The sequence below is a fragment of the Salvelinus alpinus genome, chromosome 6 (assembly GCF_045679555.1).
Source record: "Salvelinus alpinus chromosome 6, SLU_Salpinus.1, whole genome shotgun sequence".
NCBI classification, from domain to species: Eukaryota; Metazoa; Chordata; class Actinopteri; order Salmoniformes; family Salmonidae; genus Salvelinus; species Salvelinus alpinus.
Genome location: NC_092091.1, coordinates 26003229 through 26029487, shown reverse-complemented (window position 1 = coordinate 26029487; position 26259 = coordinate 26003229). Strand labels below are relative to the sequence as shown.

The following is a 26259-nucleotide window of genomic DNA, read 5'->3' as shown; positions in this document are numbered from 1 at the left end:
CAATCGTGTACAGTCAACAGAAGACCTCAATGCTGTCAGCATTACAACGATTTCTGAAAAATTCTGGAAAGCTCTAGGGTGGGAAGCTGAGCCTGTTTGAAGGGAAGCCGAATGAGAGCCCATCACAGATTAGACACCCACAGTTTCATGTCAATTTAATGCAGGTTTTCTCATGCCTCTCTTCCCCTTGAACTACACTCTACATTAGAAACAGCACATACTATAGACTCAAGTTCTAACAATGAGGAGGAAGACTTGAATAAATTATCTCAAAGATAATGTCCCTAATGGTTTAACTTCAGGTTGACTTAGTTGCCTGCTTTACATAATGGCCATCAATAGCAACTATCTGCATTACATATTGAAGTCAGATCAGCATCCTGTCTAAACAAATCTCTTATGTAAAAAGTGAAACAAATAAACTACACTATATCCATACTTCTAAATTCTCTACATACAGAGCATCAGGTATTAATGGTAACATTCATATCTTACTTCATCATTGTGGCAAGGTTTCAGTGTATTGCAGTAGCCCTGTATTTCTAAGTTGCCGCACATCACATCTTCCAGTTACGAGTGTCAAGATGGTAAATGTACCCAACCCCACACTTTTCAAAGAAAAACGATTACCCGACGCCATATTACATACTACCTTTCATATTCTAATATTCAGATTAAAATGTAGTTTAAAAATAAATAGTTTATAAATATTGAGGTAACATTATTTCCATGCACATACAACACATAAGCCATAAGCGCACACACACACACACAAAATGAACATAAAGATGCAGGCATTGGCAAACTATGCATGCAGTGAGCCTGCTACACTGAATTCATACACACTTCACATGCACTCTGCCGCTCTTACTCCCAAGATAACGGACTGATTGACAGAGGGTTAAGGCAGAGTAGGCGGTTGTAATTGAACACACATAAGCATGTTAATAGCTGCTAATACAATTCCTGGGGATACAGTCATCTTCCTAAACTGATCATTATTTACTGCTCTCTCTCTCTCTTTCGCTCTCTTTCGCTCTCTTTCACTCTCTCTCTCTATCATTTTTTCTCCTGTTTGTGTTTTAAGAGATGGAGATATTTCTTTCTATCCTCTTACCAAAAGTGACCTGGACCCCATCTGGGTGGATGGGAGATCCCTGGGAAATAGCGGCGAGAGCCTCTCAGGGACGGAGCCGTCAGCAGTGGCTAGTCCCGAGAGCTGGGGGTACCTCACCATCATCTTGAGATGCTGCTCACAGAGTGCACGCTCACACACAGATAGAGGGGGAGAGGGAGAAGAAGGAAGAACAGAAACAGGAAAGTAGGAAGGACAGAAACAGAATGGCAAAGGACAGCGGGAGTGAGGGGGAGAGAGGAAGAGGAGGCAGAGGGCAATCACAGTACACTATACACACACACAATCACACACACACAGTCATGCAGACACACAGGCACCAACCACACGCTCACACACATATGCACACACACACACATGATGGGCGATTCCTCAAGCAAGCTTAGCAATGATAGCCACCTTGCTTTGGGGAAATTAGGGGAAATAAAACAGTTGTCACATAAATCAGCCAGCCGCCTAGCCTTCCATTTGTTACTGCAAGCAAGAATGAGTGAGAAGCGTTGTGATCCTTTTTCTACTAGCATCCATCGAGCTTGGCTAATACGCTAAGCTCTGGTCATTAATCAACCCTGTGTCTTTACACTTTACACAGAAATGCACACACACAATAATACACAAGACAGAATGGTAGGCAGCACATACACTGGGGAGGTGAGAAAAAACGAAGCCAATTTTTCTTTACCTCATTGCTCAACAAAGCAGCGTTGAGTGTTCGGCTGATTTCGAACATCTTGTAGTCAATGCTTTTTCTTGTCCTTTTCTTATTTTCTAAGGGTTCCCCTTCAGTGATTTTCTCCCTCTTTCTACTGGAAATGAGAGTCAGTCCCAGGAAAAAAGAAAGAAAAAATTAATCAATTAAAAAATGGGAAAAAATCCTCTAATTTCTTTTGTGTCAGATTTTTGTCCCCTTTTCCCCCTGCTTTGGTACACCTCTGGTGGATGTGGAGCTTGTGCCCAGGGTCTCGGCACACAACTGAAGAGTATTTTTTTTTTGATCTCCCTAGAGTCAGCACATTAAAACAAGCAGTCGGGCTGGCGGGCTTGTTCCCTTATCTGTCCCCCGCACACTCGCTCACACAATGCGCTCCGATCCTCACACTGCTCTCTGGCAGATTAGCTTGTCCCAAAACATAGCTCTTGGTTTAAACTTCCTCTCTGTCTCTCTTTCTCTCTCTCTCTCTCTCTCTCTCTCTCTCTCACCCACTCTCTCTCGCACTCTCATTCCATCTCTCTCTGTGTCGCTCTCTCCCAACTCACTTGCTCACGCTCTCATGCAGGCAGCTACAGTTCACTGTGCTACCACAAGGTGGGAAGTCTGTTCTAACAACAACAGCGACACCACCACATCTGCCTGTTCTCCCTGCTTTCTCTGTGTTTCCCATCTCCTCTTTCTCTATGTGTATAAGACATGAGACATAGGGATCAGGCTCATTCCTTCTCTTTTTCTGCCCAGTCTTCACCTCAATAGGAATACTTAGAAGTAGGACGATGGAGCACCATCATCAATTACAGGGATTCTTGAAAGACGGGGCAATCCCAATGTTTTTCCCACAGATTTTTCTTAATATTAACCAAATTTGAAATATATATTTTTATAGACCAACGTATCAGCTATCACCTCTTTTTTTATGTATCGTGAACTCCGTTAGACACAATACAAGGCATTTCATTTTTACATTTACTGTCCAACAACTGTTTAAAGGCCTTGCTTGTTCAATTCTAACATTACATATGTAATACAAATCTTCAAACTTTTTGTTTTGTTTTATACCACTATATAATTCTCCAGGGCTAATTTCATAAGCATTTTGGCATGTTTTTCTAGATTCAGAATATAAAACAAGATTTATAAAGGAAACATGATCCTTTATGTCTAGCACAGCAAATATTTCAATAGTTTAAGCAATTATTGCAGAACAGTGATTAACATATTTTTTCAGAACATTTACGAAAAAAATATCTTAAGGGGGTTAACAATGACTTCCGGAGATGACAATAGGTACTCAAACAGACATATTCTTGCCTCTAAAAGTAAAAGTTCAATACAAACATTTGTAAAATATGGAAAATGGTTCATTTGACAATCCTAAACAAAAACATAACCATTCTATAAGATCTTTCAGCACTCTGACGAGGGTTGATGTTAGACAAAAATCTGAGTTTACGTTTTACGGAGTTGACAAATCACATATTTTTCTTCTTTACTCAGGTGGTATACAAAGTAGCAATTTCGTTTTTCCTCAGTTGCTTTATGACCATAAAAACGAATTAAAATGAACATATTTGAACAAAAAGTAATATTCTATCTTAATCTATAAGGGAGACGGAGTTGACAGGTTATGGTTGTGACCATGGTGATATCAATAATGTTTGTTTAAATCTATCAAAAGTAGAAGACTTTAGGGAGCACAGGTTGTCTTGCCGCAGTACATGTCAGGAGATGGTATAACTGACCCTGCTCATTTCTGATTCATTTAAGATTTTAGACAAATCTGAGTTAACCAAAACTTCGGACACATTTCTTTAGGAATCACAGTTGGAGATAAATATTCCTTAAAGTCAGAGACGGCTATTGCAAGAAACTACGAGACCCTTTTCAGGAAATATTAATTTAGCCTGTTTTCAAACTTTTAAACACTTTTCTGGAGAGTTAGAAATTGTGATCCCTTGCTCTGGACAAGGGCATTTCCTGGCACATAGCCGGCAGTGCATTCCTTTTCAGCATGACATGTGGGAAATAGCCACATACAGTAAGTCAAGAAATTGGTTTAAGACATGTTATTTGTGATACATTGATCTGTACCGTCTCTCTTGAGTAAGATTCTTTAGGGTTGTACTGTATGTCATTCAAGGTTTGGGATACAATACTTACTATGTAATAGCATGTTTATACAACCCTAATACAACAGGAACTCCAGTGTTACTACACAGGTGTAGGAGAAACAATGAAAAGTGGTAAAGTGTTACCACTCCTCCTGAACATAACATGATGTAGGTCAAATCATTGGTCAAAGGTCAAGGTCAGATGATTGATCATTATCACATTATTGTCGCCATCACATCATGTTATTTTCCTATAGTTTCCTGAAGATGTACAGTATTTCTACTGAATATAATAAACTGTGTGATGACACCGTTCATCAGCTTGGTGTGACTTCATCTTAAAATACAGTAAAAAGGTAAAAGTATCAGTACCTCCACAAGCAGCATGGCTTGTCTTTGTCTCCAGTGCACTGTATGTGCTTTTTCTCCTGGCCCTAGGAGAGGACTGTGGCCAGTTAATAGCAGCCTATTGACACTGGACCATCTGCTGGTATGGACCACAGCCAGCAGAGAGGAGAGAGTCACTGCAAGCAGAGAGGCGAGAGAGAGTTACTTCAATTCTCCCCTAATGCTGTTAATGTTGTGCATTTGAACGTGTGATTATTTGCATATGTGCACGGATATGGAAACGATAAATAGAGAAAGAAGGGAGAGAGTGAGAATAAGGCTGAAATCTTATTCACATCGAGAACAAGTGAGACCATACAGCACTATAAATATTACTACTAGGTGGTTTTTTCTATCATAGCCTTATTCTTACATGTACCTCAAAAAGGCTGTTACCATGTACAACTGGCTTCAGAGTCATTTCAGCAAGCCATGACACCCACCATCTCATATTGTTCTGAAATTGTTTCTATAGTTAGAAACACATACAATTGGCATTCCTGAAACATTATTTTGTTGAAATATAAATTGATCTTGGAGAAATTAAGCTAATTGATTGCACCCAAATTTACCATTTTAATTTATAGGATTCAGATAATACTCAATAAATATAGTACCCAACATCCAATTTGGACCAAACTTATTCCTGACAATGAGTAAGACATTAGAAATAACACAAAATGGTCAAAAGCCACCCACGGAACCCCCACGTCCCACTCCAATCCCGTCCCAACAACCAGTATACAGTTTCAGTTCTCTATGTTTGACAAGTAGTATGAAGCTGTGGTTTGGAGTATTGCTTCTGCATACTATGTAATGTATGAATCTGGTAATGGTTATTTTCCTTCATTCAGAGAAATTAGTAATTGAAGTCGCTTGCCCCATATATTGTTTCACTTTCGAGAGGAGCAAAACTTTTCTCTCCCGACACTTATACCACAACATTTGTACAATCAATATAAACTATCAACATTTGTCATTTAATTTTCGAATGATCTGTCATTCGCTAAAAATGCATGGGTGAGAAGAAATAATAATATCAAGCAAGCATGGGCTGCGATCACCACATAGCGACAGACGTCAACAACAATAGAATAATTATATGGACAGACAAAGTAGCCTACTAAACAACGTCAAGTAAACAGACAAAAACAACCACAAAAACAACCAAAGTCGACAGGAAATAACTAGATTGAACAACAATGACTAGCTACGGATTCTGATTCATAAACGATGTTTGGAGAAGGGGAAACTTTAGCGCTGAGATGAGTGACTGTGACTAAGTGAAATAGAAAATGGGAAAATGAGAGCAGAGGGAGAGCGGCTTGTTCTAATCCAATCGTTGCAGCAGACTCAACCGATAACGCCGTCCGTTTCTTTACAGACAGGAGAACTAGCCAATAGTTGTTTAGAGCACACAGCTCTTCACACTGTTCGAGTGAAAGAGAGAGATGCGTGCTGGTAGCAGAAATTAAATACAAAAAATATCGATCACGGATAATTACAAAACATACTTGTGTCATAATCGTATTAGAAAAATTCTCCATATTGTTACGATACTTGTTTTGTCCGAGTACTCGGCACACTGCTACTCACCACTCTCTGTAGTGCCTTGCGGTCGGGTGCCTTGCAGTTGCCGTACCAAGCGATGATGCAGCCAGTCAAGATGCTCTAAATGGTGCAGCTGTAAAAAAAAATTGAGGATCTGAGGGCCCATGCCAAATTTTTTCAGCCTCCTGAGGGGGAAGAGGTGTGGTGGTGCCCTCTTCACAACTGTGTTGGTGTGTGTGGACCATGTTAATTCCTTGGTGATGTGGACACCAAGAAAGTTGTAGCTCGAGACCCGCTCCACTACAGTCCCATCGATGTGGATGGGGGCGTGCTCTCCCCTCCATTTCCTGTTGTCCACTATTAGCTCCTTTATCTTGCTAACGTTGAGGAAGAGGTTGTTGTCCTGGCACCAGGTCTCTGACCTCCCTATAGGCTGCCTCATCTTTGTTGGTGATCAGCTCTACCACCGTCTTGTCGTCAGCAAACTTGATATTGGTGCTGGAGTCGTGTGCGGCCCCACAGTTGTGGGTGAACAGGGAGTACAGGAGGGGAATAAGCACAGACGCCTGAGGGGTCCCTGTGTTGTTGCCCACCATCCCTGCCTGGGGGTGGCCCGCCAGGAATTCCAGGATTCAGTTGGAGAGGGAGGTGTTCAGTCCCAGGGCAGCATTCTCACGTAGGTGTTCTTTTTGTCCAAGTGGGAAGGGCCGTGTGGAGTACAATAGAGATTGCATTGTCTGTGGATCTGTTGGGGCAGTATGCAAATTGGAGTGGGTCCAGGGTGTCTGGGAGGATGGTGTTGATGTGAGCCATGACCAGCCTTTCAAAGACTTTCATGGCTATAGGTGTGAGTGATACTGGCTGATAGTCATTTAGGCAGGTTACCTTGGTGTTCTTGGGCACGGGGACTATGGTGGTCTGCTTGAAACAAGTTGGTATTACAGACCGGGTTAGGGATAGGTTCATAATGTCGGTGAAGACACTTGACAGCTGGTCAGCACATATGCTTTTATTCATTTTTCTAGTCTCTTGTATTTATTAAATAGATCACAACATTTCCTTGTTGAAAAAAACAAACAGATTTGGCACATGAAAAGAAAATGTGTGGTCTTCTTGTCACGCCCTGACCATAGTTTGCGTTCTTTGTTTCTATGTTTTGTTTTGGTCAGGGTGTGATATGAGTGGGCATTCTATGGTGTATGTCTAGTTTGTCTGTTTCTATGTGTTTGGCCTGATATGGTTCTCAATCAGAGGCAGGTGTTAGTCGTTGTCTCTGATTGGGAACCATATTTAGGTAGCCTATTTTGTATTGTGGGTTGTGGGTGATTGTTCCTGTTTCCTGTGTCTTTGTGTATGTCACCAGACAGGACTGTTTCGTTTCGTGTATTTATCGTTTATCGTTATTTTGTTGTTTTGTTCGAGTATTCGGTTGTCATTAAAAGGAATATGAATACTCACCACGCTGCATCTTGGTCCTCCTCTCTTTCGCCCGACGAAGAACGTTACACATCCTTACAATTCAAGCCAGTCCTCCATGAAATCAATTCAGTTTGTCCTTATTTTACGTCCAGGAAACAGACCCTTTGTGTGTGGTTTATTCTCTTCAAAAAAGGTATTGATTAGTTACTGTTAGACCATTCCTGGAGAACAAGCAAACCATTAGGCAACAGCAGTTCTAATGGTTTCAATGTTATGGTTTCTAATGGTCTGCAATGGTAAAAGTCCCAAACACATAGACTACATAGTGTTTTGCAATTGTAATGGTATTGGGTTTGGTTGGGTTTAATGGTAAATGTCACTGATCACAATACATAGAGTTGCGGGCAAATATATTGGTACAATTTTCTTAAATAATTCCATATTAAGTTTTAAAATAACTCCACATGTTGAAATTGGATTTTCAACATTGCAGAACAACTTTTTTTTGTGAACTTAAGTTTACAATTTTAATTGAGAAAATAAAGACGATTGGCATGGACAAAAGTATTGGCACCCTGGAGCTAGTACTTGGTTGCACAGCCTTTGACAAAGATGCTGTAACTGCATACAAATGCATCTTGTAGCCATCAATGAGCTTACTGCACCGTTCTACTGGAAAATTGTCCCACTCTTCAGCAGCAAAATGCTCAAATTTTTCAATATTTGAGGGGTGCCCTCCACCAACTGCTGTTTTTAGATCTCGCCCTAGGTTACTTTACTGACCCTGATACTGGTGACCTTGAGTGTAAGCAAGACATCATGAAATCAGTAGTTTATCAAGGTTTTTTGGAGTGCAATGTTCAACAAAGTATCCAAAAACGGGGTCTCTGTTGAAGGTTGTTGGTCTTCCAACAGAACAACAAGCCCAAACACACATCAAAAGAACCCAGGAATGGCTCAAGAAGAGGAGGTGGACTGTTCTGGAGCGGCCAGCGAAGAGTACAGATCTGAATCACTTCCAAAACCTATGGCGAGAGCTGAAAACAGCAGTTAGTGTAGGGCACCTCTCAAACATAGAATAATTAGATACTGTATACTGGTTGTTGGGGTGGGATTGCCATGGGGTGTGGGGGATCCGTGGGTGGCTTTTTATATCTCCCGTCTTACTCATTGGTAGGAATAAGTTTGGTGCAAGTCGGATGTTGGGTACTATATTTATTGAATATTATCTGAAATCTTATAAATTAAAATGGCCAATTAGGGTGCAATCATTTAGCTCAATTTTTCAGAGATAAAATTATGTTTCAATAAAATAATGTTTCAGGAATACTAATCGTATCTGTTACTAACTACAGAAACAATTTCAGAACAATCTGAGATGGTCGGTGTTAAAATCCTCTTTCTTGTGCTTTTTGAGGTGGAACGACCCTTCTCAAAACAGTCTCTGTGGGGACAGCCAGGCTGCCTGTACTCTGGGATGAGCTGTCACTTGAATCATCCAGTCTGAGGGTTGATTTCTCTGTCAGCTGCCTCTCAAGCCCTCTTCTCTGACCTGCTCAGTCCCAAGAGTCTCTTGATTGCTGTCGCCATAGTGACTGTCTGCATGCCGCCTGTTCTTTCCAGTCCAACATGTCCTACCTTTTGATTTTGCATGACTTCCTTTTCATTGATGGCGCTTCATATGCCTACATGGTCAAACTAGAAAGGGTTTCCTTGTTCCAATACTGCACATGAAGACACATGCAGAGTTCCATCTAAAAAGACAGACTAGAAGCAATCTCTAAGAAAAGTAGCCATGAAAACATTATGGATTTGTAATCAAATCATTTCAGTCATGCTATAAATACAAATCTTTTTAAATAGTAACAATGAAAAGAGAGTTTGAAAATATAATTTGAGAAGGATGAGCTGAGGATCATGGACAGGACTGTACTTTTCTTTTGATTTCGATGATTGATGTGTTCATTAAATCATATTTTCAGTCTGTAAACTTGATGACAGATCTGCATGGAGTACAGATGTGCAGATGTGGAAATGTATTGTCAGGAGTTCATGGGCTTCATCATCATCCTCTAAAACGTTGATACCCCTGAGATGAGTCCAGAGATATACACACCTAATCCCAGGTAGACACATCCAAGTTGATGATCTGGGCAATTCCACGGAAACAGAATGATGCAAAAACCAATGATTGCTAAGTTAAACAAACCATTCACATCCCCTTGACCTTTTCCACATTTTATTGTGTTACTGCCTGAGTTTAAAATGGATTAAATATTGATTTTGTGTCACTGGCATACACACAATACCCCATAATGTCAAAGTGGAATTATGTTTTTAGACTTTCTTTAGAAAAAAAAAGACTACCTCTTCTCTGTACCCCACACATACAATTGTCTGTAAGGTCCTTAAGTCGAGCAGTGAATTTCAAACACAGATTCAACCACAAAGACCAGGGAGGTTCCTGTGCAAGTTGGTTGTTGATCATTGCTAGACAGACATTTTAAAGTCTTGCCGTAGATTTTCAAGAGGATTTCAGTCAAAACTGTAACTAGGCCTCTCAGGAACATTCAATGTCATCTTGGTAAGCAACTCCAGTGTAGATTTGGCCTTGTGTTTTAGGTTATTGTCCTGCTGAAAGATGAATTTGTCTCCCTGCAGACTGAACCAGGTTTTTCTCTAGGATTTTGCCTGTGCTTAGCTCTAATCCGCTTCATTATATCCTAAAAAAAACTCCCTAGTCCTTGCCAATGAAAAGCATATCCATCACACCTCCTTGCTTGAAAATATGAAGAGTGGTACTCAGTGATGTGTTGTGTTGGATTTTCCCCAACATAAAGCTTTGTATTCAGGACATAAAGTTAATTTTTTTGCCAAATGTTTTGCAGTTTCACTTTAGTGCCTTATTGCAAACAGGATGCATGTTTTGGAATTTGGGAATTTTATTCTGTACAAGCTTCCTTCTTTTTACTTTGTCATTTAGTTTAGTATTGTGGAATAACTGCAATGTTTTCAGTTTTCTCGTATAACAGCCATTAAACTCTGTAACTGTTTTAAAATCACCATTGGCCTCATGGTATAATCCCTGAGTGGTTTCCTTCCTCTCCGGCATCTGAGTTAGGATAGACGTGTGTGTCTTTGTAGTGACTGGGTGTATTGATACACTATCCATAGTGTAATTAATGACTTCACCATGCTCAAAGGCATACTCAATGTCTGCTCCCCCCCCCCCCCCCCATCTACCAATGGGTGCACTTCTTTGCAAGCTCACCAGAGCTTGAAGAATAAAAAATAAAAATATGTGCAAATATTGTACAATCCAGGTGTGCAAAGTTCTTAGAGATTTACCCAGAAAGACTCACAGCTGTAATCTCTGCCAAAGGTGATTCTAACATGTATTGACTCAGGGGTGTGATTACTTATGTAAATGATATATTTCTGTATTACATTTTCAATCAATTTGCAAAAAAATATATATATATATGTTTTCACTTTGTCATTATGGTGTATTGTATGTAGATGAGTGAGAGAAAAAAATATTTAATCAATTTTGAATTCAGGCAGTAACACAACAAAATGTGGACAAACGCTTCGAACACACCACCAGCAAAATAGTACGCAGCATCATCTAGATATGTATGCAAAAAAAGTTCAACATTCACCTTCTGCTACTATTTCTGTCAAGCAGTCTACACATACAGTTTGACCCATACGTTCAATAAATCCCATGCATGCACCACACCGAGCGCACTGCAACTGCCTCTGCAAAGCAATGCTGCATGGCAAACGTAGCGTTTCATTGGAAATTAATGTAATTCTGGTTTACCAAAATGCAATGACCCTGTCGGTGTGATCGAAGCGTAAGTCATGGGGTATGAATACTTTCTGAAGGCACTGTATATGCACAACGACGACTTTTAATAATGTCCACTGAAAATAACAAAAACACATGGAATTGCCCGTCCACAGTACATTCAACGAAACATGTAGGTCTACAAATGGAAAAACAAAGACAAGAAGCGTTTAAAATGTAATACATTATTTTGTTTCTTGTCTCAAAGTAATTTCATTGAACATCAGTCCAAAAATAAATCCAGCACCATAGAGCCCATTAATTGGCTAGAGTTAAGGGATGACATACCATGAAGGACAGTTATTACATTTTCAATTTTAAGGAAATATTGCACAGCAGTTCTTTATCATTAAGAAATAATCATGCCATCCTAGCTGTTCAGATGCCTGTAGCTTGCCATTAAATATGATCACAGGGAGAAAAATCCTTATCCTACTCCCAGCCTTATTCAGTTTCTCCTGTTACACAAAGCTTATAACCTGAAAAGTAACAACAGATATTCTATATGTCTCTTGCTCTGGAGTCATATGACCATTCATTTGATGCAGCTAATACTACTACCACAAATAATAATAGATTGGATTTATATAGTGCTTTTCTACCAACTGAGGTACTCAAAGCGCTTTACATAATAGGGGGAAACTCACTCACATGTGTAGCACCACCCTGGGTGATGTACAGCAACCATTTTGTGCCAGAACGCTCACCACACATCAGCTATCAGGTGAAGAGGTGAGGAGTTATATATGCCAATTAGGAATGAGGGGGATGATTAGGTGGCCATTATGGACTGGGGCCAGGTTGGGAATTTAGCCATGACACCAGGGTTAACACCCCTGTCCCAAGTGCCATGGGATCAGATGCGGCGGTAATAATGGAAAGAGAATAGGGTCAGGCTTGATTGGCTTGATGACATATGCTCCAATTGTCTAGAAATCCTCATGCTTTAATAAATCAGTGGATAATTTAGAATCACAGCCAACAGTGAGCGAGAGAGATATTGCATTTCATGCTACATGTTTAGGCTCTGAAGCCTACCATGTTCTCTATTAGAGGTCGACCGATTAATCGGAATGGCCGATTTCAAGTTTATATAACAATCGGAAATCGGTATTTTTGGACACCGATTTGGCGGATTATTTTGTATATATTTTTTTTTACACCTTTATTTAACTAGGCAAGTCAGTTAAGAACACATTCTTATTTTCAATGACGACCTAGGAACGGTGGGTTAACTGCCTTGTTCAGGGGCAGAACGACAGATTTTTACCTTGTCAGCTCGGGATTCAATCTTGCAACCTTACGGTTAACTAGTCCAACGCTCTAACCACCTGCCTTACATTGCACTCCACGAGGAGCCTGCCTGTTACGCGAATGCAGTAAGAAAGAAGCCAAGGTGAGTTGCTAGCTAGCATTAAACTTATCTTATAAAAAACAATCAATCAATCGTAATCACAAGTTAACTACACATGGTTGATGATATTACTAGTTTATCTAGCGTGTCCTGCGATGCGAAAAAGGACTGTCGTTGCTCCAACGTGTACCTAACCATAAACATCAATGCCTTTCTTAAAATCAATACACAAGTATATATTTTTAAACATGCATATTTAGTTAATATTGCCTGCTAACATGAATTTCTTTTAACTATGGAAAATGTATCACTTCTCTTGCAACAGAGTCAGGGTATATGCAGCAGTTTGGGCCGCCTGGCTCGTTGCGAACTAATTTGCCAGAATTTTACGTAATTATGACATAACATTGAAGGTTGTGCAATGTAACAGGAATATTTAGACTTATGGATGCCACCCGTTAGATAAAATACGGAACGGTTCCGTATTTCACTGAAAGAATAAACGTTTTGTTTTCGGGATGATAGTTTCCTGTTTCGATCATATTAATGACCTAAAGCTCGTATTTCTGTGTGTTATTATGTTATAATTAAGTCTATGATTTGATAGAGCAGTCTGACTGAGCAATGGTAGGCACCAGCAGGCTCGTAAGCATTCATTCAAACAGCACTTTCGTGCTTCAAGCATTGCGCTGTTTATGACTTCAAGCCTATCAACTCCCGAGATTAGGCTGGTGTAACCGATGTGAAATGGCTAGCTAGTTAGCGGGGTGCGCGCAAATAGCGTTTCAAACGTCACTCGCTCTGAGACTTGGAGTAGTTGTTCCCCTTGCTCTGCATGGGTAATGCTGCTTCGAGGGTTGCTGTTGTCGATGTGTTCCTCGTTCGACCCCAGGTAGGAGTGAGGAGAGGGACGGAAGCTATACTGTTACACTGGCAATACTAAAGTGCCTATAAGAACATCCAATAGTCAAAGGTATATATGAAATACAAATCGTATAGAGAGAAATAGTCCTATAATTCCTATAATAACTACAACCTAAAACTTCTTACCTGGGAATATTGAAGACTCATGTTAAAAGGAACCACCAGCTTTCATATGTTCTTATGTTCTGAGCAAGGAACTTGAACGTTAGCTTTCTTACATGGCACATATTGCACATTTTCTTTCTTCTCCAACACTTTGTTATTGCATTATTTAAACCAAATTGAACATGTTTCATTATTTATTTGAGGCTAAATAGATTTTATTGATGTATTATATTAAGTTAAAATAAGTGTTCATGGGCCTCCCGGGTGGCGCAGTGGTCTAGGGCCACTGCGCCACCAGAGTCTCTGGGTTCGCGCCCAGGCTCTGTCGCAGCCGGCTGCGACCGGGAGGTCCGTGGGGCGACGCACAATTGGCCTAGCGTCGGGAGGGTTTGGCCGGTAGGGATATCCTTGTCTCATCGCGCTCCAGCGACTCCTGTGGCGGGCCGGGCGCAGTGCGCGCTAACGAAGGGGGCCAGGTGCACGGTGTTTCCTCCGACACATTGGTGCGGCTGGCTTCCGGGTTGGAGGCGCGCTGTGTTAAGAAGCAGTGCGGCTTGGTTGGGTTGTGCTTCGGAGGACGCATGGCTTTCGACCTTCGTCTCTCCCGAGCCCGTACGGGAGTTGTAGTGATGAGACAAGATAGTAATTACTAGCGATTGGATACCACAAAAATTGGGGATAAAATTTAAAATAAAAAATTAAAATAAAAAAGTGTTCATTCAGTATTGTTGTAATTGTCATTATTATAAATAAATAAATAAAAATCGGCCGATTAATCGGTATCGGCTTTTTTGGTCCTGCAATAATCGGTCGACCTCTATGTTAGCTAAAAAGAGGAGAGAGGACCATACATTGTTCATTTAGAGTTCCAAAATAGGCCTACTTCCACTGTCAGAGATAAAAAATAAAAATAAATATTTCTTGAACCCCCATTTCCACTGTCCAAACAAATGGAAAAAACCATAGAGATACTTTTAAATTACTAGAGAGGCTATGTCATAAACTCGGTTTCAAAATGGGGTGAAATGGCAATTTCATTGCAGTACTGAACACAATTTCATTGCAGTATTAATTCATAAAATTATTCAGTGACAGTCAAAATAACTCTTCAATACGCATATTCATGAGGCTAGCATAGTATCTCACTCTACATTGAATACAGATGGTTGACATCAACACCCCTCATCGAATATTCAAAATATTATTCAAATAACGAAATATCCACCAATCCAAATATTCACCAATCCAAATATCCACCAATCCAAAGAGAGGAATAAGTTTCGGTCATGGCTAGAAGGTATTCAGCTTTTGTCAAATTAAAGTCCGATTTGACTTTTCGTAGCAAGTTAGGATAATTAACGTAGCAGGTTAGGAGAAATAGGTTAAGGTTAGGAAATGGTTAGGGTTCGCTGAAATGCAAAAAATATCAATTTTGGACGTTAATTTGACAAAAACTGAAATTAGTTCTAGCAATGACCTTTACTGTATGTCAAACCAAACCTTCTCCTCCCTTAGCCTCACGCTGCGTTGCTGTGGCAACACTCAGCCAGCGTCATGCGCTGGTGTGTTGTGCAAAAATGGAAAGGAAGATGGAGGAGAACGTGAGAGACGTCGACACTGGTGTGTAAATACAGTAGTGCTTGCTAGATACCTCCACAGTACCCATATGAGAGTGCATAGCAGGTAGCTGCACATTTAGTTAGTGCATGAGTCTGGACTGCTGCATCACTCACCTAGACCGACGCATCATCGTTTGTGAACATCAACATCTAGCTAGCTTGTTAGCTAGCTAACTTTCTAGTTACTGTAGCTAGTTAGCTAACGTTAACGTTCCTAGTTTAGCTACATGAGATACATAATACTAGCTAGTATCATCAATATTAAAATGTTCAGCAAATTGAACTGTTTGCCGTGAACATTCTGCCTGGACGGGTTAGCTACTTGCCATTCAGTTTATGCTGTTTTGCTATGAGTTTAGCTAACAGCTAACTTTAGCTAGCTAGCGCTGGTCCAGGGCGTCGTTCTGCTGTACTCAACGAACGACGTCCAGGACCAGCGTTAGCAAATACTTGTTGTCTGTTGCAGCAACTAGCAGTGGGAGGAAGTAGTGGCTACCTATATCTATTCCCTTTGTATCTAGCTATGGTAATAGCATGGTAGTGGGTACACATCATTGTACGGATTTTAATTAGTCTACAATTACAATATTTGAGTTCATAGAGTTAACGTTAAATCCTAATCCACATCATGTGTAACATCCATGGCATGGTATTAGCTACCTAGGCTGTACTGTAATTAAATGCAACACTAGCAGTGCGACTTGATTTATAAAGTGAGATTATTATCTATTATTAATGTATTAGCTGCAGTTAAAGGACAGTATGTTCACTTCAAATGGCATAGGCTATTTAACCACCTGCTTTAGCACCTGTCAACAAGCAGGGCCAAGCAATTGTAAGACCTGACTATAGGCCTAGCTGTTTATTGTTGTGAGGTTTAAGCTAGTAACATTCCATTTGTTTACAATAGTGAAATGTCTGAAGTTACCAAAATAAATAATTTATCACACCTTTTTGTTGCTTTGAGGTTTTATTTTGTTCTAATACATGTAGATATATTTCTGCAAGTATACTTCAGTTAAGGCTTTGCCAACAGTATGCCTTATTTACTATGCATAAGGCAGGCATGGTCCAATGGTCCCTTTTTAAACCTCAGCTAGCCACATTCGATGCGTGAAGAAACTTTGTCATATCTACTTCTGATTCAATTTAATATAAGCCTTAATATAATATTTAGCCCATGTGATAACCTAAGAATAGTGGGGTGTTTAATAGAGCTTAGTTCAGATTAAGTGGTTTGACAAGTGATATGTGGTTTTCCTAGGCAGTGAAGCTGGAAGAGAGGAAGCCTTAGTGGGCAATGTGAACAAGCTGATGGTTACTCCAACAGGATACACAGGAGTTTCACGGAAAAGCCACCTTGTCTTTGATGCTTGCTTCGAGAGTGGTAAGTACAAACTGAATGAAGTCTGTCAGAATTTACTACAGTGACATTTGATACATTTGTACTTAATATTTGTAAATATATCCACAGACTAGGTTTATGCTTATTAGGCTAATTTGGAATTGTATTTTACCTAGCTTAATTAGTTATAAGCTATGTAAATCTACTTTGGATCACAAAACAATCCAGTGTTATCAAGCTATTATACAACGGGTGGGTCTAATCCTGAATGTTAAATTGGTTAAAAATGCATTCCAGCCAGTGTCTATTTCACAAGTTAACACCGGCTAAATCTATGATGATATTATTGTCGGTCCCTCAATTTAAAAAAGGCAGTGGGATTTAGGATATAGTAAATCATGTATATAATGTAGGCTATGCTTGCTCATACAAGGCAGGTTGACAGGTTGTTCATTACCAGATACCATATTTCTGGGTATTGGACTACATTTTCAGCTACAATTTTTCCTTGTTTACTAATATACAAGAAGACCCACACAAACACAAAAAGGTCGTTTTTTAGTGCGATCCTCTCTGTCTGATCCTCCTTTACAGATCTCATATACTTTAGTTACAAAATAATTTTTTTCCTTAGATATGTTTCTGTGATTTGAATTGCATCATATCAAAGCAATGAAATTATATTAAATATTGCCTTTATGTTCTCAATTATTAATACAAGCAGAATATTCTATACATCAATTTGATTGTGGCTTTTAATGGTTAATCATATATAAAAAAGGGTAACAAAAAAATTCAAAGGCTCTATGTGAGTCACTGCTCTTTTAGCTTGTCCATCTTCCTGGTTGAAGACTGTAATTAAACAAGTTAATATGTTCCAGAATGCTTTGTAAATGGCCTTTGTTTAGCACTTTTCAACCAAATGAATGACACCGCAATGAAAATAAAGTGCTTTCCCCTGTGACAAGGTCAAGTGGGCAGCAAAGAGAGCGGCTTTGGGCTGGAGTGACAGTGAGTCAGTGGGCCTGTGGAACATTCACAATATCATTCTCTGCTGGGAGATTAGGTTCAGGGTCTTCAACAGATGATACACAGTTTTCATATTCTTGACAGGCAACCAATTTTTGGCTGTGCAAAGATGAGATTTTTAACTTGTGTTTCTATTCTGTTTGGTTCAGCTGTCAGAGGATAGACTTTTTAAGTTGATACATTTTTTTGTTTGTAATTTGGATAGAGTTTGAAACTTCTGAGAAGATTCTCTGTGTTTTTCTCCCAGACGTCAAACTGAGAAAAACAGGCAATTATAGGTTTATAAGACACACTTTTTTAAGGTAAGCTTAAACTACCAAATGGGACTGTCAATCAAATTAAATTCAGATGATAGCGGTATTACTACAATATAATATATATTATTGTCCGTCACACCATCGCACCACATAACAGGTGAGAGGTTTGTCAGTTAAGAGATAAACAAAGAGCTTCTAAGGATCGCGGGAGCCATGAGGATTAAAGGATATGTCTTAAACTGAGTGTTACGCTAGATCCAGAGTTATGAATGAGGATAAAAAATGGCTATGCATGTGGGTTGTCAAGGGGAGTGAATAGAGGAGAGGGTAGATAAACATATGTTTTAGTAGGTTGATATGAATAAATAATCAGGAGACTTTTTATTTTATTTGTACGTTTCCCTATTTTCCCAGATGACATGCTCAGAGGACCTCAGACATTGATTAATGGGCGTTAAGCTCCCAGACGGAGATCAGCTAACATATATGACATTACCCAGATGTCTCTAGGTCTGAAAATTCTCCTGAATGATTTATGGAATTGATATTAATCTATTTCCAGTAAATGCATTACCAAAGTTGGAAACGGAGAGGAATTGATGTTACTGCGCTAATGTTATATTAATGTCCTGTTGCTATTTCAATGAAGCAACACAGCTAGGCTAAATGTTTTTAACCACTTGTAAGCCAACAGGACTGAATTAGTAATTTGTCACATCAGTGGTCATACTGTATGTTGTCTATAGTGTATCTGTCAATCTGTTTTTTTAGGGCTTAGCCCTCACTCTGTAAATAATTGGGGTTTGATTTGTTGGTGGAATTGAGAAACAAGGAGGACTGTTCATAATACATCCATTTGGCATTGCATACCTTGAGTAGCAACACACATTCAACATCAATGTGTTTACGTTGAAGAAGAATGCCTTTCATATTACCAAGGTGTAAGCTTGTTTCAAACATGTCTGGTGTTTGTCATACTTACTAAGAGGATTCAAGATCAAGATCTATTGTTAATGTAGTGCTTAAATTGTACCTTTAGGCTGTGTTTATACAGGCAGTCTGATTCTGATATTTTGACCATAACTGGTGTTTTGACCAATCAGATCAGATCTTTTGCCAATAACTGGGCAAAAGATCAGAATTAGGCTGTCTGTGTAAATGCAGCCTTAGAGGACATCCATATCTAAACAGTATTACATGGTAAAATAACTAGCATCCGTATTCCATCCAGTCACAGTGATATCTGTGAATGTCTCACATTTCCAATTCATGCATATGTCAGGCCTGTATGATACGACATTGACAGGAAGAAAATTAGAGTACCCTCATAGAGGCTACTGTATGGATCACATGCATATGCCCTCCTCCAAGCTATATTGTAACAGACTTTCATGCCAGTAAAACTCCATTTTACTCTCCTCAAACATAATGTATTGCCTGAAACATGGGAATTCAAGCACACATATATTTTTTGAATTTATGCAGAGATATCACTCAGTGAGTTTCATGCTGCCAATATTGCTGCTTTTTTTGTAGGACAGCTGTCAGCATGTTGCATACATTTTAGAAACTAGAGATTTTAGTATCCCTGGTAATAAATTCTAATTGGTTTATTAAAACAGACTATGGCAATGTAAGCTGTTTACTAAAGGTATAAAACACCTAATTTACATTTAGATGAGAGATTCAGTTTCTTGTCAACCATATGCAGATTAGGTCAGTGGTATATCTTTTCATAGGCATTGCAGCCCACAGGTCTGAGTCACACTAAAATGCTTCAGCAGTCCTCCATTTGCTTTTTAAGATAATACAAGAAAATTACCTCCATTATGCGGACTTTGATAGTACAGAAACATAATGACTATTTCCTCAAGGAGTCATTAAAACCATATTGATGGTCCTGTAGATATAGAGGTATGAGAAACAATATGCACATTCCAGAGACTCCTATATGCTAATTGAGTTTTAATAGTTATAATTATCTCTTTAGCTCCTCAATTTCATTTTTGTTACGGATGTTTATTAATCAATGGGTTTTTATTTAGAGAAAGTAACATATTTGTATCTATCATTACGTGGACCTTTATCATTAGTTATACAATGTTTACATGGAGAAATGAAATGTTTATGTCTCTTTGACAGTTCTTTTCTATCAATGTCAGACAGAAATATGGCATTGTTCTAATGTGAAAGTGTGATTAGTGCTTGAAACAGAATTCTTTACATTGGGAATATTAGTCACCAATCATCAATCATATGTGCTCGCATTTCCATTAGTGTTACAAAGAAGCAGAAATAATCTAACAGTCAAATTAAAAATAAATATTCTATACAGTAAATCATTTTCCAGAAAACAGCCTGTGCATCCATCTGTGCACATTCAGGATTTAGCTAAAACATACTGTAGCCTATATGTTTTTGAAAATCTTTCCTCTATATCAACTAATTCCAACATCTTTGTCGTTCAGCAAACTTTGTATTTTGGTAAACAGATTTTTGGTAAACAGTTATTTCCCCTTGTTTAGTGCACCGGTTTGTTGTAGACCTATTGTAAGTAACTGCTGTTTTTATTAAGTATTATTCCTCTTTCCGTTGGTACAGTCATGTTAGTTGAGGTAATTAGTAATAAGTCAGGTTAAGAGAAAGACAGAGGCAGGGACATTATGATGGTATGCCAGAGTATAGGGTGAAAGTCTGTCACTGGTCTGGAAGAAAAAGTGATTTATCAGGTCTTAACAGATGCTCTGTTCATAGACCTGGATGTGCTAGTGAGTGTTTTTGTATTTGCTATGCAGATAACTTGAGTTCACCACTGTATCCTCTGCTGTAGGAAGCCATTTCCCTTCACACTTCATCAACCGTCTTACCTGCATGCGTCTGCGTTCTCGTTCACCATTTTTATGGAATATCAGGCTGATGCACCCCATCACATTTGGGCTCTGGCCAAATCCTGTGCAGATGGGCAACCTTACTTGCTAGTGTTGTTTTTCCTGCTGAGATAACACTGAATGTAGGAAGGGGCGACAGGGGTTTCCTTCCAGAAGATGTAAAGTTCTGTACCGGAATGTTTATTCATATTTGACATTTTGTGTTTCTAACCATTTGTGATGGAAATGTTTTATCCAAACTTGGAAAGTGAATCTAATTCATGCAAGTTTTACATGACTATAGTGTAACAGATAAAATGTTTATTATTGTGTACCGCTGACTGCTAAATTACATCAAAGAATGACAAAATAAGACCAAATGATTGTGTACAAATAGTTTTTTAAAATGGAAGTTCTGTTCTTTATGATACCGATATCTCTGAAAGGCCTACTAAATCTGTTGAAGTAGTCTAAGAGGAGTAAGTAGCATGATATAACTCGGGACAATCCCAACTTTTTGTTCACAAATATTTTCTTAAGAATAACAAGAGTTGAAATATATATTTATATAGACCAAAGAATCAGCTATTACATCATGTAAAAGAACAACCTCTTAATACATTTTTTTTCTCCATATAATGTACTTAACTGGATCGCTTTTTATATGTATTGTCCAACAAGTTTTTAAACCCTGATTGTTTCATTCTAACATTACATTATTCAAATATGTAATGTAAATCTCCAAACATCTTTTTGTTTAATTTTATGCCACTGTATTATGCTCCAGGGCTAATTTCGTCAGCATTTTGGCATGCTTTTCTAGATTCAGAACATAAAACAAGATTTATAAAGGAAACATGATCCTTTATGTCTAGCACAGCAAATACTTTAATAGTTTAAGCATATATTGCAGAACAATGATCAACATATTTTTTCTGAATATTTACCCCCCAATCTTAAGGGGGTTAGCAACTAGCAACAGAGTTGACAAGCTGTCACGCCCTGACCTTAGAGATCCTTTTTATGTCTCGATTTGGTTTGGTCAGGGTGTGATTTGGGGTGGGTATTCTATGTTCTATTATTTGTATTTCTATGTTTTGGCCGGTTAGGGTTCTCAATCAGGGACAGCTGTCTTTCGTTGTCTCTGATTGAGAACCATACTTAGGTAGCCCTTTTTCCCAACTGTCTTTCTGGGAAGTTGACTTTGTTTTTGGCACATAGCCTTAAGCTTCACGGTTTGTTTTGTATTGTTTGTTTTGTCGGCGTCATTTCTAATAAAAATAAAATGTATGCTCACCACGCTGCACCTTGGTCCACTTCATTCAACAGCCATGACACAAACGGAGTTGAAAACATACTCAAAACAGACATATTCTTGTCTCTAAAAATAAGTTCTGTACCAACATTTGTAAAATATGAAAAATTATTTATTCACATTTCCCCAACAAAAATATAACCATTCTATCAGATCTTTCAGCACTCTGACGGAGTTGACGTTTGACGAAAATCTGACGGAGTTGATGTTTTACGGAGTTGACAAATTGCATGTTTTCCTTCTTTATTCAAGTGTACATAGCAATTTTGTCTAAAACCTAATTAAAATGACTTGATTTCGAATTACGATCTCGTCTCTTTGCTGCAACTCCACAACGAGCTCGGGAGAGGCGAAGGTCGAGTCATGCGCTTCTTAACACCCACCTGCTTAACCCGGAAGCCAGTTGCACCAATGTGTCGGAGGAAACATCATTCAATTGACGACCGAAGTCAGCCTGCAGGCGCCTGGCCAGCCACAAGGAGCCGCTAGAGCCAAGTAAAGCCCCTCCGGCCAAACCCTCCCCTAACCCGGATGACGCTGGGCCAATTGTGCACTGCCCTATGGGACTCCCGGTCACGGCCTGTAGTGACACAGCCTGGGATCGAACCTGGGTCTGTAGCGACGCCTCAAGCACTGCGATGCAGTTCCTTAGACCGCTGCGCCACTCGGGAGGCCCCAAAAGGAAGATATTTGAATGAAAATGAATATCCTATCTTTATAAGGGAGATGGAGTTGACAGGTTATGGTTGTGACCATGGTAATATCAATAATGTTTGTTTGAATCTATAACAATGTTATAACTTTGAGTGGTCTTGTTTCACTACATGTAGTCAGGAGATGAAGAAGGGGTTCTCATGCTATACTGCCCTGCAAAACGCAGTAACAATGTTTTCTGATAAATCTGACTTCAAAGTATTTTTCTGTCTAGACAGACAGCAATTTCTGATACTCCAAGATAAATTCTGATCCACTGGCTTGTTCCTGTGTCAGGAAAGTAAGTACCACATGAATCAGATAATATTGTTGACCAAATGTGTACTTACTGCGTTTTGCCTTTGTAGGGCAGTATAGCTGACCCTGCTCATTTTTTATTAAAGTAGAAGTTTACCTAAAATCAAACATTTTCCAAAGGGATGCCATACATTGTAACTAGTTAGGTGGAGTTTGCCTTCTCCCCCTTTCTCCCTGCCGTCTAGAACTGGAAAGCTGCAAAATTGTGTCACGTGACATGTCTTTTGCACTACTAGCTCTGCTCTGTTGTCAGTCAAAGAGCGATTGAGAAATCTGCAAATTGTGGACTAATTCTTTGTATTATTGAAAGCGTACAGTCGAATTAGCTATTTTTTTAATCAAAAGTACTACCGGTTTTGAGTCAGGAAATGTGTACTTTTCCACCTAAAACTATTGTGATTATTTTATGTGTCCGACTGCAACAACAGAGGAAAAAGGTAACAACTGTGCATGTGCACTCTCGTGGGGGAATCCCTTTACATAAAAACTGCACATAAGGCTCTTATTCACAATCATAGATGCACATTTTTTGGGGTGGGAATCAAACAAGGTAGCCTAGCATTACAGATTAGTTATACAAAGTAAACCACAACCTACAGGGAGGTGGGGGTTACAAATACAAAATAGACCAGACTACAGGCAACCAAATAGGCCTACCCGAGGTGGTTCCTGGGGCCATGTATTTCACACAAGACTATACAGTTGTTAAAAGCATGAAATGTTGTCATGCAAATAAACCATGGCTAGCCAACACATCCGACATAGGAGATTAGGATTATGAAAAAAGCGAGTAGACCCGATCCTAAGTAATTAAAATGCAACAACACCTTTAATTTTGATTCTGTCTATTCTGCAATGTAATATGACACAATTGCTGTATAATACAATGTAAGGTGACACAATTACTGTCTTTCTCCTCAACATATGCTAACCGGTAGAGCGCCTAGGCTACAACACAATGAGATCAATTCGAACTGTAGTGATTAGACTACATACCTCTGCAAGCTTGCTTTGACGCTATCTCATCTCAAAAGTACCTCTGTATTTTGGCACGGCACCAGATCCAGTCCATGGGAATACAGAACATACAGCTGTGTTTTTGAGTTTTCTTTTGTGATTTGTTCCCATCATTTCCGATTGTATGTCTCTTTCACAGTCGTCTTCAATGAAGTGCTTTCTACACACATGTAGATTTGCAAGTTTGGCTGTAGGAGGGTTTACATCGTATTTCCTGTTATTTATTGCTACTAGCCATATTCTGCATCTTTCAACAGTAAAATGTTGTGCCTTTTTCCCTAGATTTATTATATAAAGTGCAGCCAGGGACCGAACACCAGCTTGCTCTTGCTGCCATCGCTTCAGATTTCCACTTTTCAGAACTAACTTTAGGCTACTTGTGATAAGTCTTTCAACTTTTGCGCCAGCTCCTTCTCTCCAAATAAGGGCATACAGTACCTATTCCACATTTATTGTGTTGCAGCCTGAATTTAAAATTGATTAAATATATATTTTTCTTTCACCCGTCTGCACACAATACCCCATAATGACAAAGTGAAAGCATGTTTTTAGAAATGTTTGCAAATTTATTGAAAATAAAATACAGCAATATCTCATTTACGTAAGTATTCACACCCCTGAGTCAATACTTTGTAGAAGCACCTTTGGCAGCAATTACAGATGTAAGTCTTTCTGGGTAAGTCTCTACAAGCTTTCCACCCCTGGATTGTGCAACATTCTTCAAGTTCTGTCAAATGTGTTGTTGATCATTGCTAGACAACCATTTCCAGGTCTTGCCATAGATCTTCAAGTAGATTTAAGATTAAACTGTAACTCGGCCACTCAGGAACATTCACTGTCTTCTTGGTAAGCGACTCCAGTGTAGATTTGGCCTTTTAATGTCCTGCTGAAAGGTGAGTTCATCTCCCATTGTCTGGTAGAAAGAAGTCTGACCAGGTTTTCCTCTAGGATTTTGCCTGTGCATAGCCCCATTCCGTTTATTTTTTATCCTGAAAAACTCCCCAGTCCTTAAAGATTACAAGCATACACATAACATGATGCAGACACCAATATGCGTGAAAATATGGAGGGGTACTCAGTAATGTGTTTTATTGGATTTACTCCAAACATACAGTAACACTTTGTATTCAGGACAAAGAGTTAATTGCTTTGCCACAGTATTACTTAATTGCCTTGTTGCAGGTTAGTATTGTTGAGTAACTGCAGTGTCGTTGATCCATCCTTCTATCACAGCCATTACACTCTGTAACTGTTTTAAAGTCACCATTGGGCTCATGGTTAAATCCCTGAGCGGCAACTGAATTAGGAAGGACGCCAGCATCTTTGTAGTGTCTGGGTGATTTGATACACCATCCAAAGTGTAATTAATAACTGCACCATGCTCAAAGGGATATTCAATGTCTGCTTTTTTTTTTTACCCATCTATCAATAGGTGACCTTCTTTGCGAGGCATTGGAAACTTCTCTGGTCTTTGTGGTTGAATCTGTGTTTGAAATTCACTGCTCGACTGGGGGACCTTACAGATAATTGTATGTGTGGGGTACAGAGATGAGGTAGTCATTCAAAAATCATGTCAAACACTATTATTGCACACAGAGTGAGTCCATGCAATTTATTATGTGACTTGTTAAGCAAATATTTACTGCTGAACTTATTTAGGCTGCCATAACAAAGGGGTTGAATACTTATTGAAACAAGACATTTCAGCTTTTACATTTTTATGAATTTGTAAACATTTCTAATAACATAATTCCACTTTGACATTATGGGCTATTGTGTGTAAGCCAGTGACACGAAATCTACATTTAATCTATTTTAAATTCACGCTGTAACACAACAACATGTTGAAAACGTCAGGGGGTGTGAATATATTCTGAAGGCACTGTATACTTATGTTTATTCTTGATGATTAAATTATTTTCAAGGGCAAAAATTGTGTAGTTGTGTATCTGCCAATGACATTATAGAATGTATGGAACCTCTTAAACATTTAATGGATTTGCTCCTTGGATTTTAAATCTTGCAGAGTAACGATAATAGATGAAAAAATATTTTCTCAATCGACGAACAAAATAAAACTATATAAAATGGGCTTATGGGATTCTGCAGAGAGATTACTAATGAGGATAAATAGTATGGAAAATTCCTTCACTGTTCAGTGCTTTCTTTCTGAGCCGTGTACAGAATCTGTCTTGCTTTATCTTCTCTCAGAAGTGTTCATGTTGCAATTGCAGGGCCCATCTACAGG

At 39.1% G+C, this 26259-nt stretch overlaps 2 protein-coding genes across 11 annotated transcripts in view; one reads left to right on the top strand and one right to left on the bottom strand.

Moving 5' to 3' along the window:
- LOC139578452 (ELAV-like protein 4) overlaps window positions 1-2390 on the bottom strand; it is a 94151-nt gene extending 91761 nt beyond the window's left edge. For 5 of the 8 annotated variants that reach the window (XM_071406045.1, XM_071406048.1, XM_071406044.1 and 2 more), the window contains exons 1-2: window positions 1818-2384; window positions 1118-1249 (exon numbers count right to left, since the gene is read on the bottom strand). In XM_071406045.1, the coding sequence (XP_071262146.1) occupies window positions 1118-1249; window positions 1818-1865 (180 nt within the window). In that variant the 5' untranslated portion in view covers window positions 1866-2384. Of the gene's footprint in view, window positions 1-1117; window positions 1250-1817 lie in introns of all 8 variants that reach the window. The other 3 variants (XM_071406050.1, XM_071406055.1, XM_071406051.1) reach the window with 2 other exon arrangements.
- A 12666-nt stretch (window positions 2391-15056) lies between these two features.
- Window positions 15057-26259, top strand: part of LOC139578450 (cytosolic carboxypeptidase 6-like) — a 472772-nt gene continuing 461569 nt past the window's right edge. For 2 of the 3 annotated variants that reach the window (XM_071406041.1, XM_071406040.1), the window contains exons 1-2: window positions 15057-15171; window positions 16435-16557. In XM_071406041.1, coding sequence (XP_071262142.1) covers window positions 16540-16557 — 18 coding nt within the window. In that variant the 5' untranslated portion in view covers window positions 15057-15171; window positions 16435-16539. The remainder of the gene's footprint in view (window positions 15172-16434; window positions 16558-26259) is intronic. The other variant, XM_071406039.1, reaches the window with a different exon arrangement.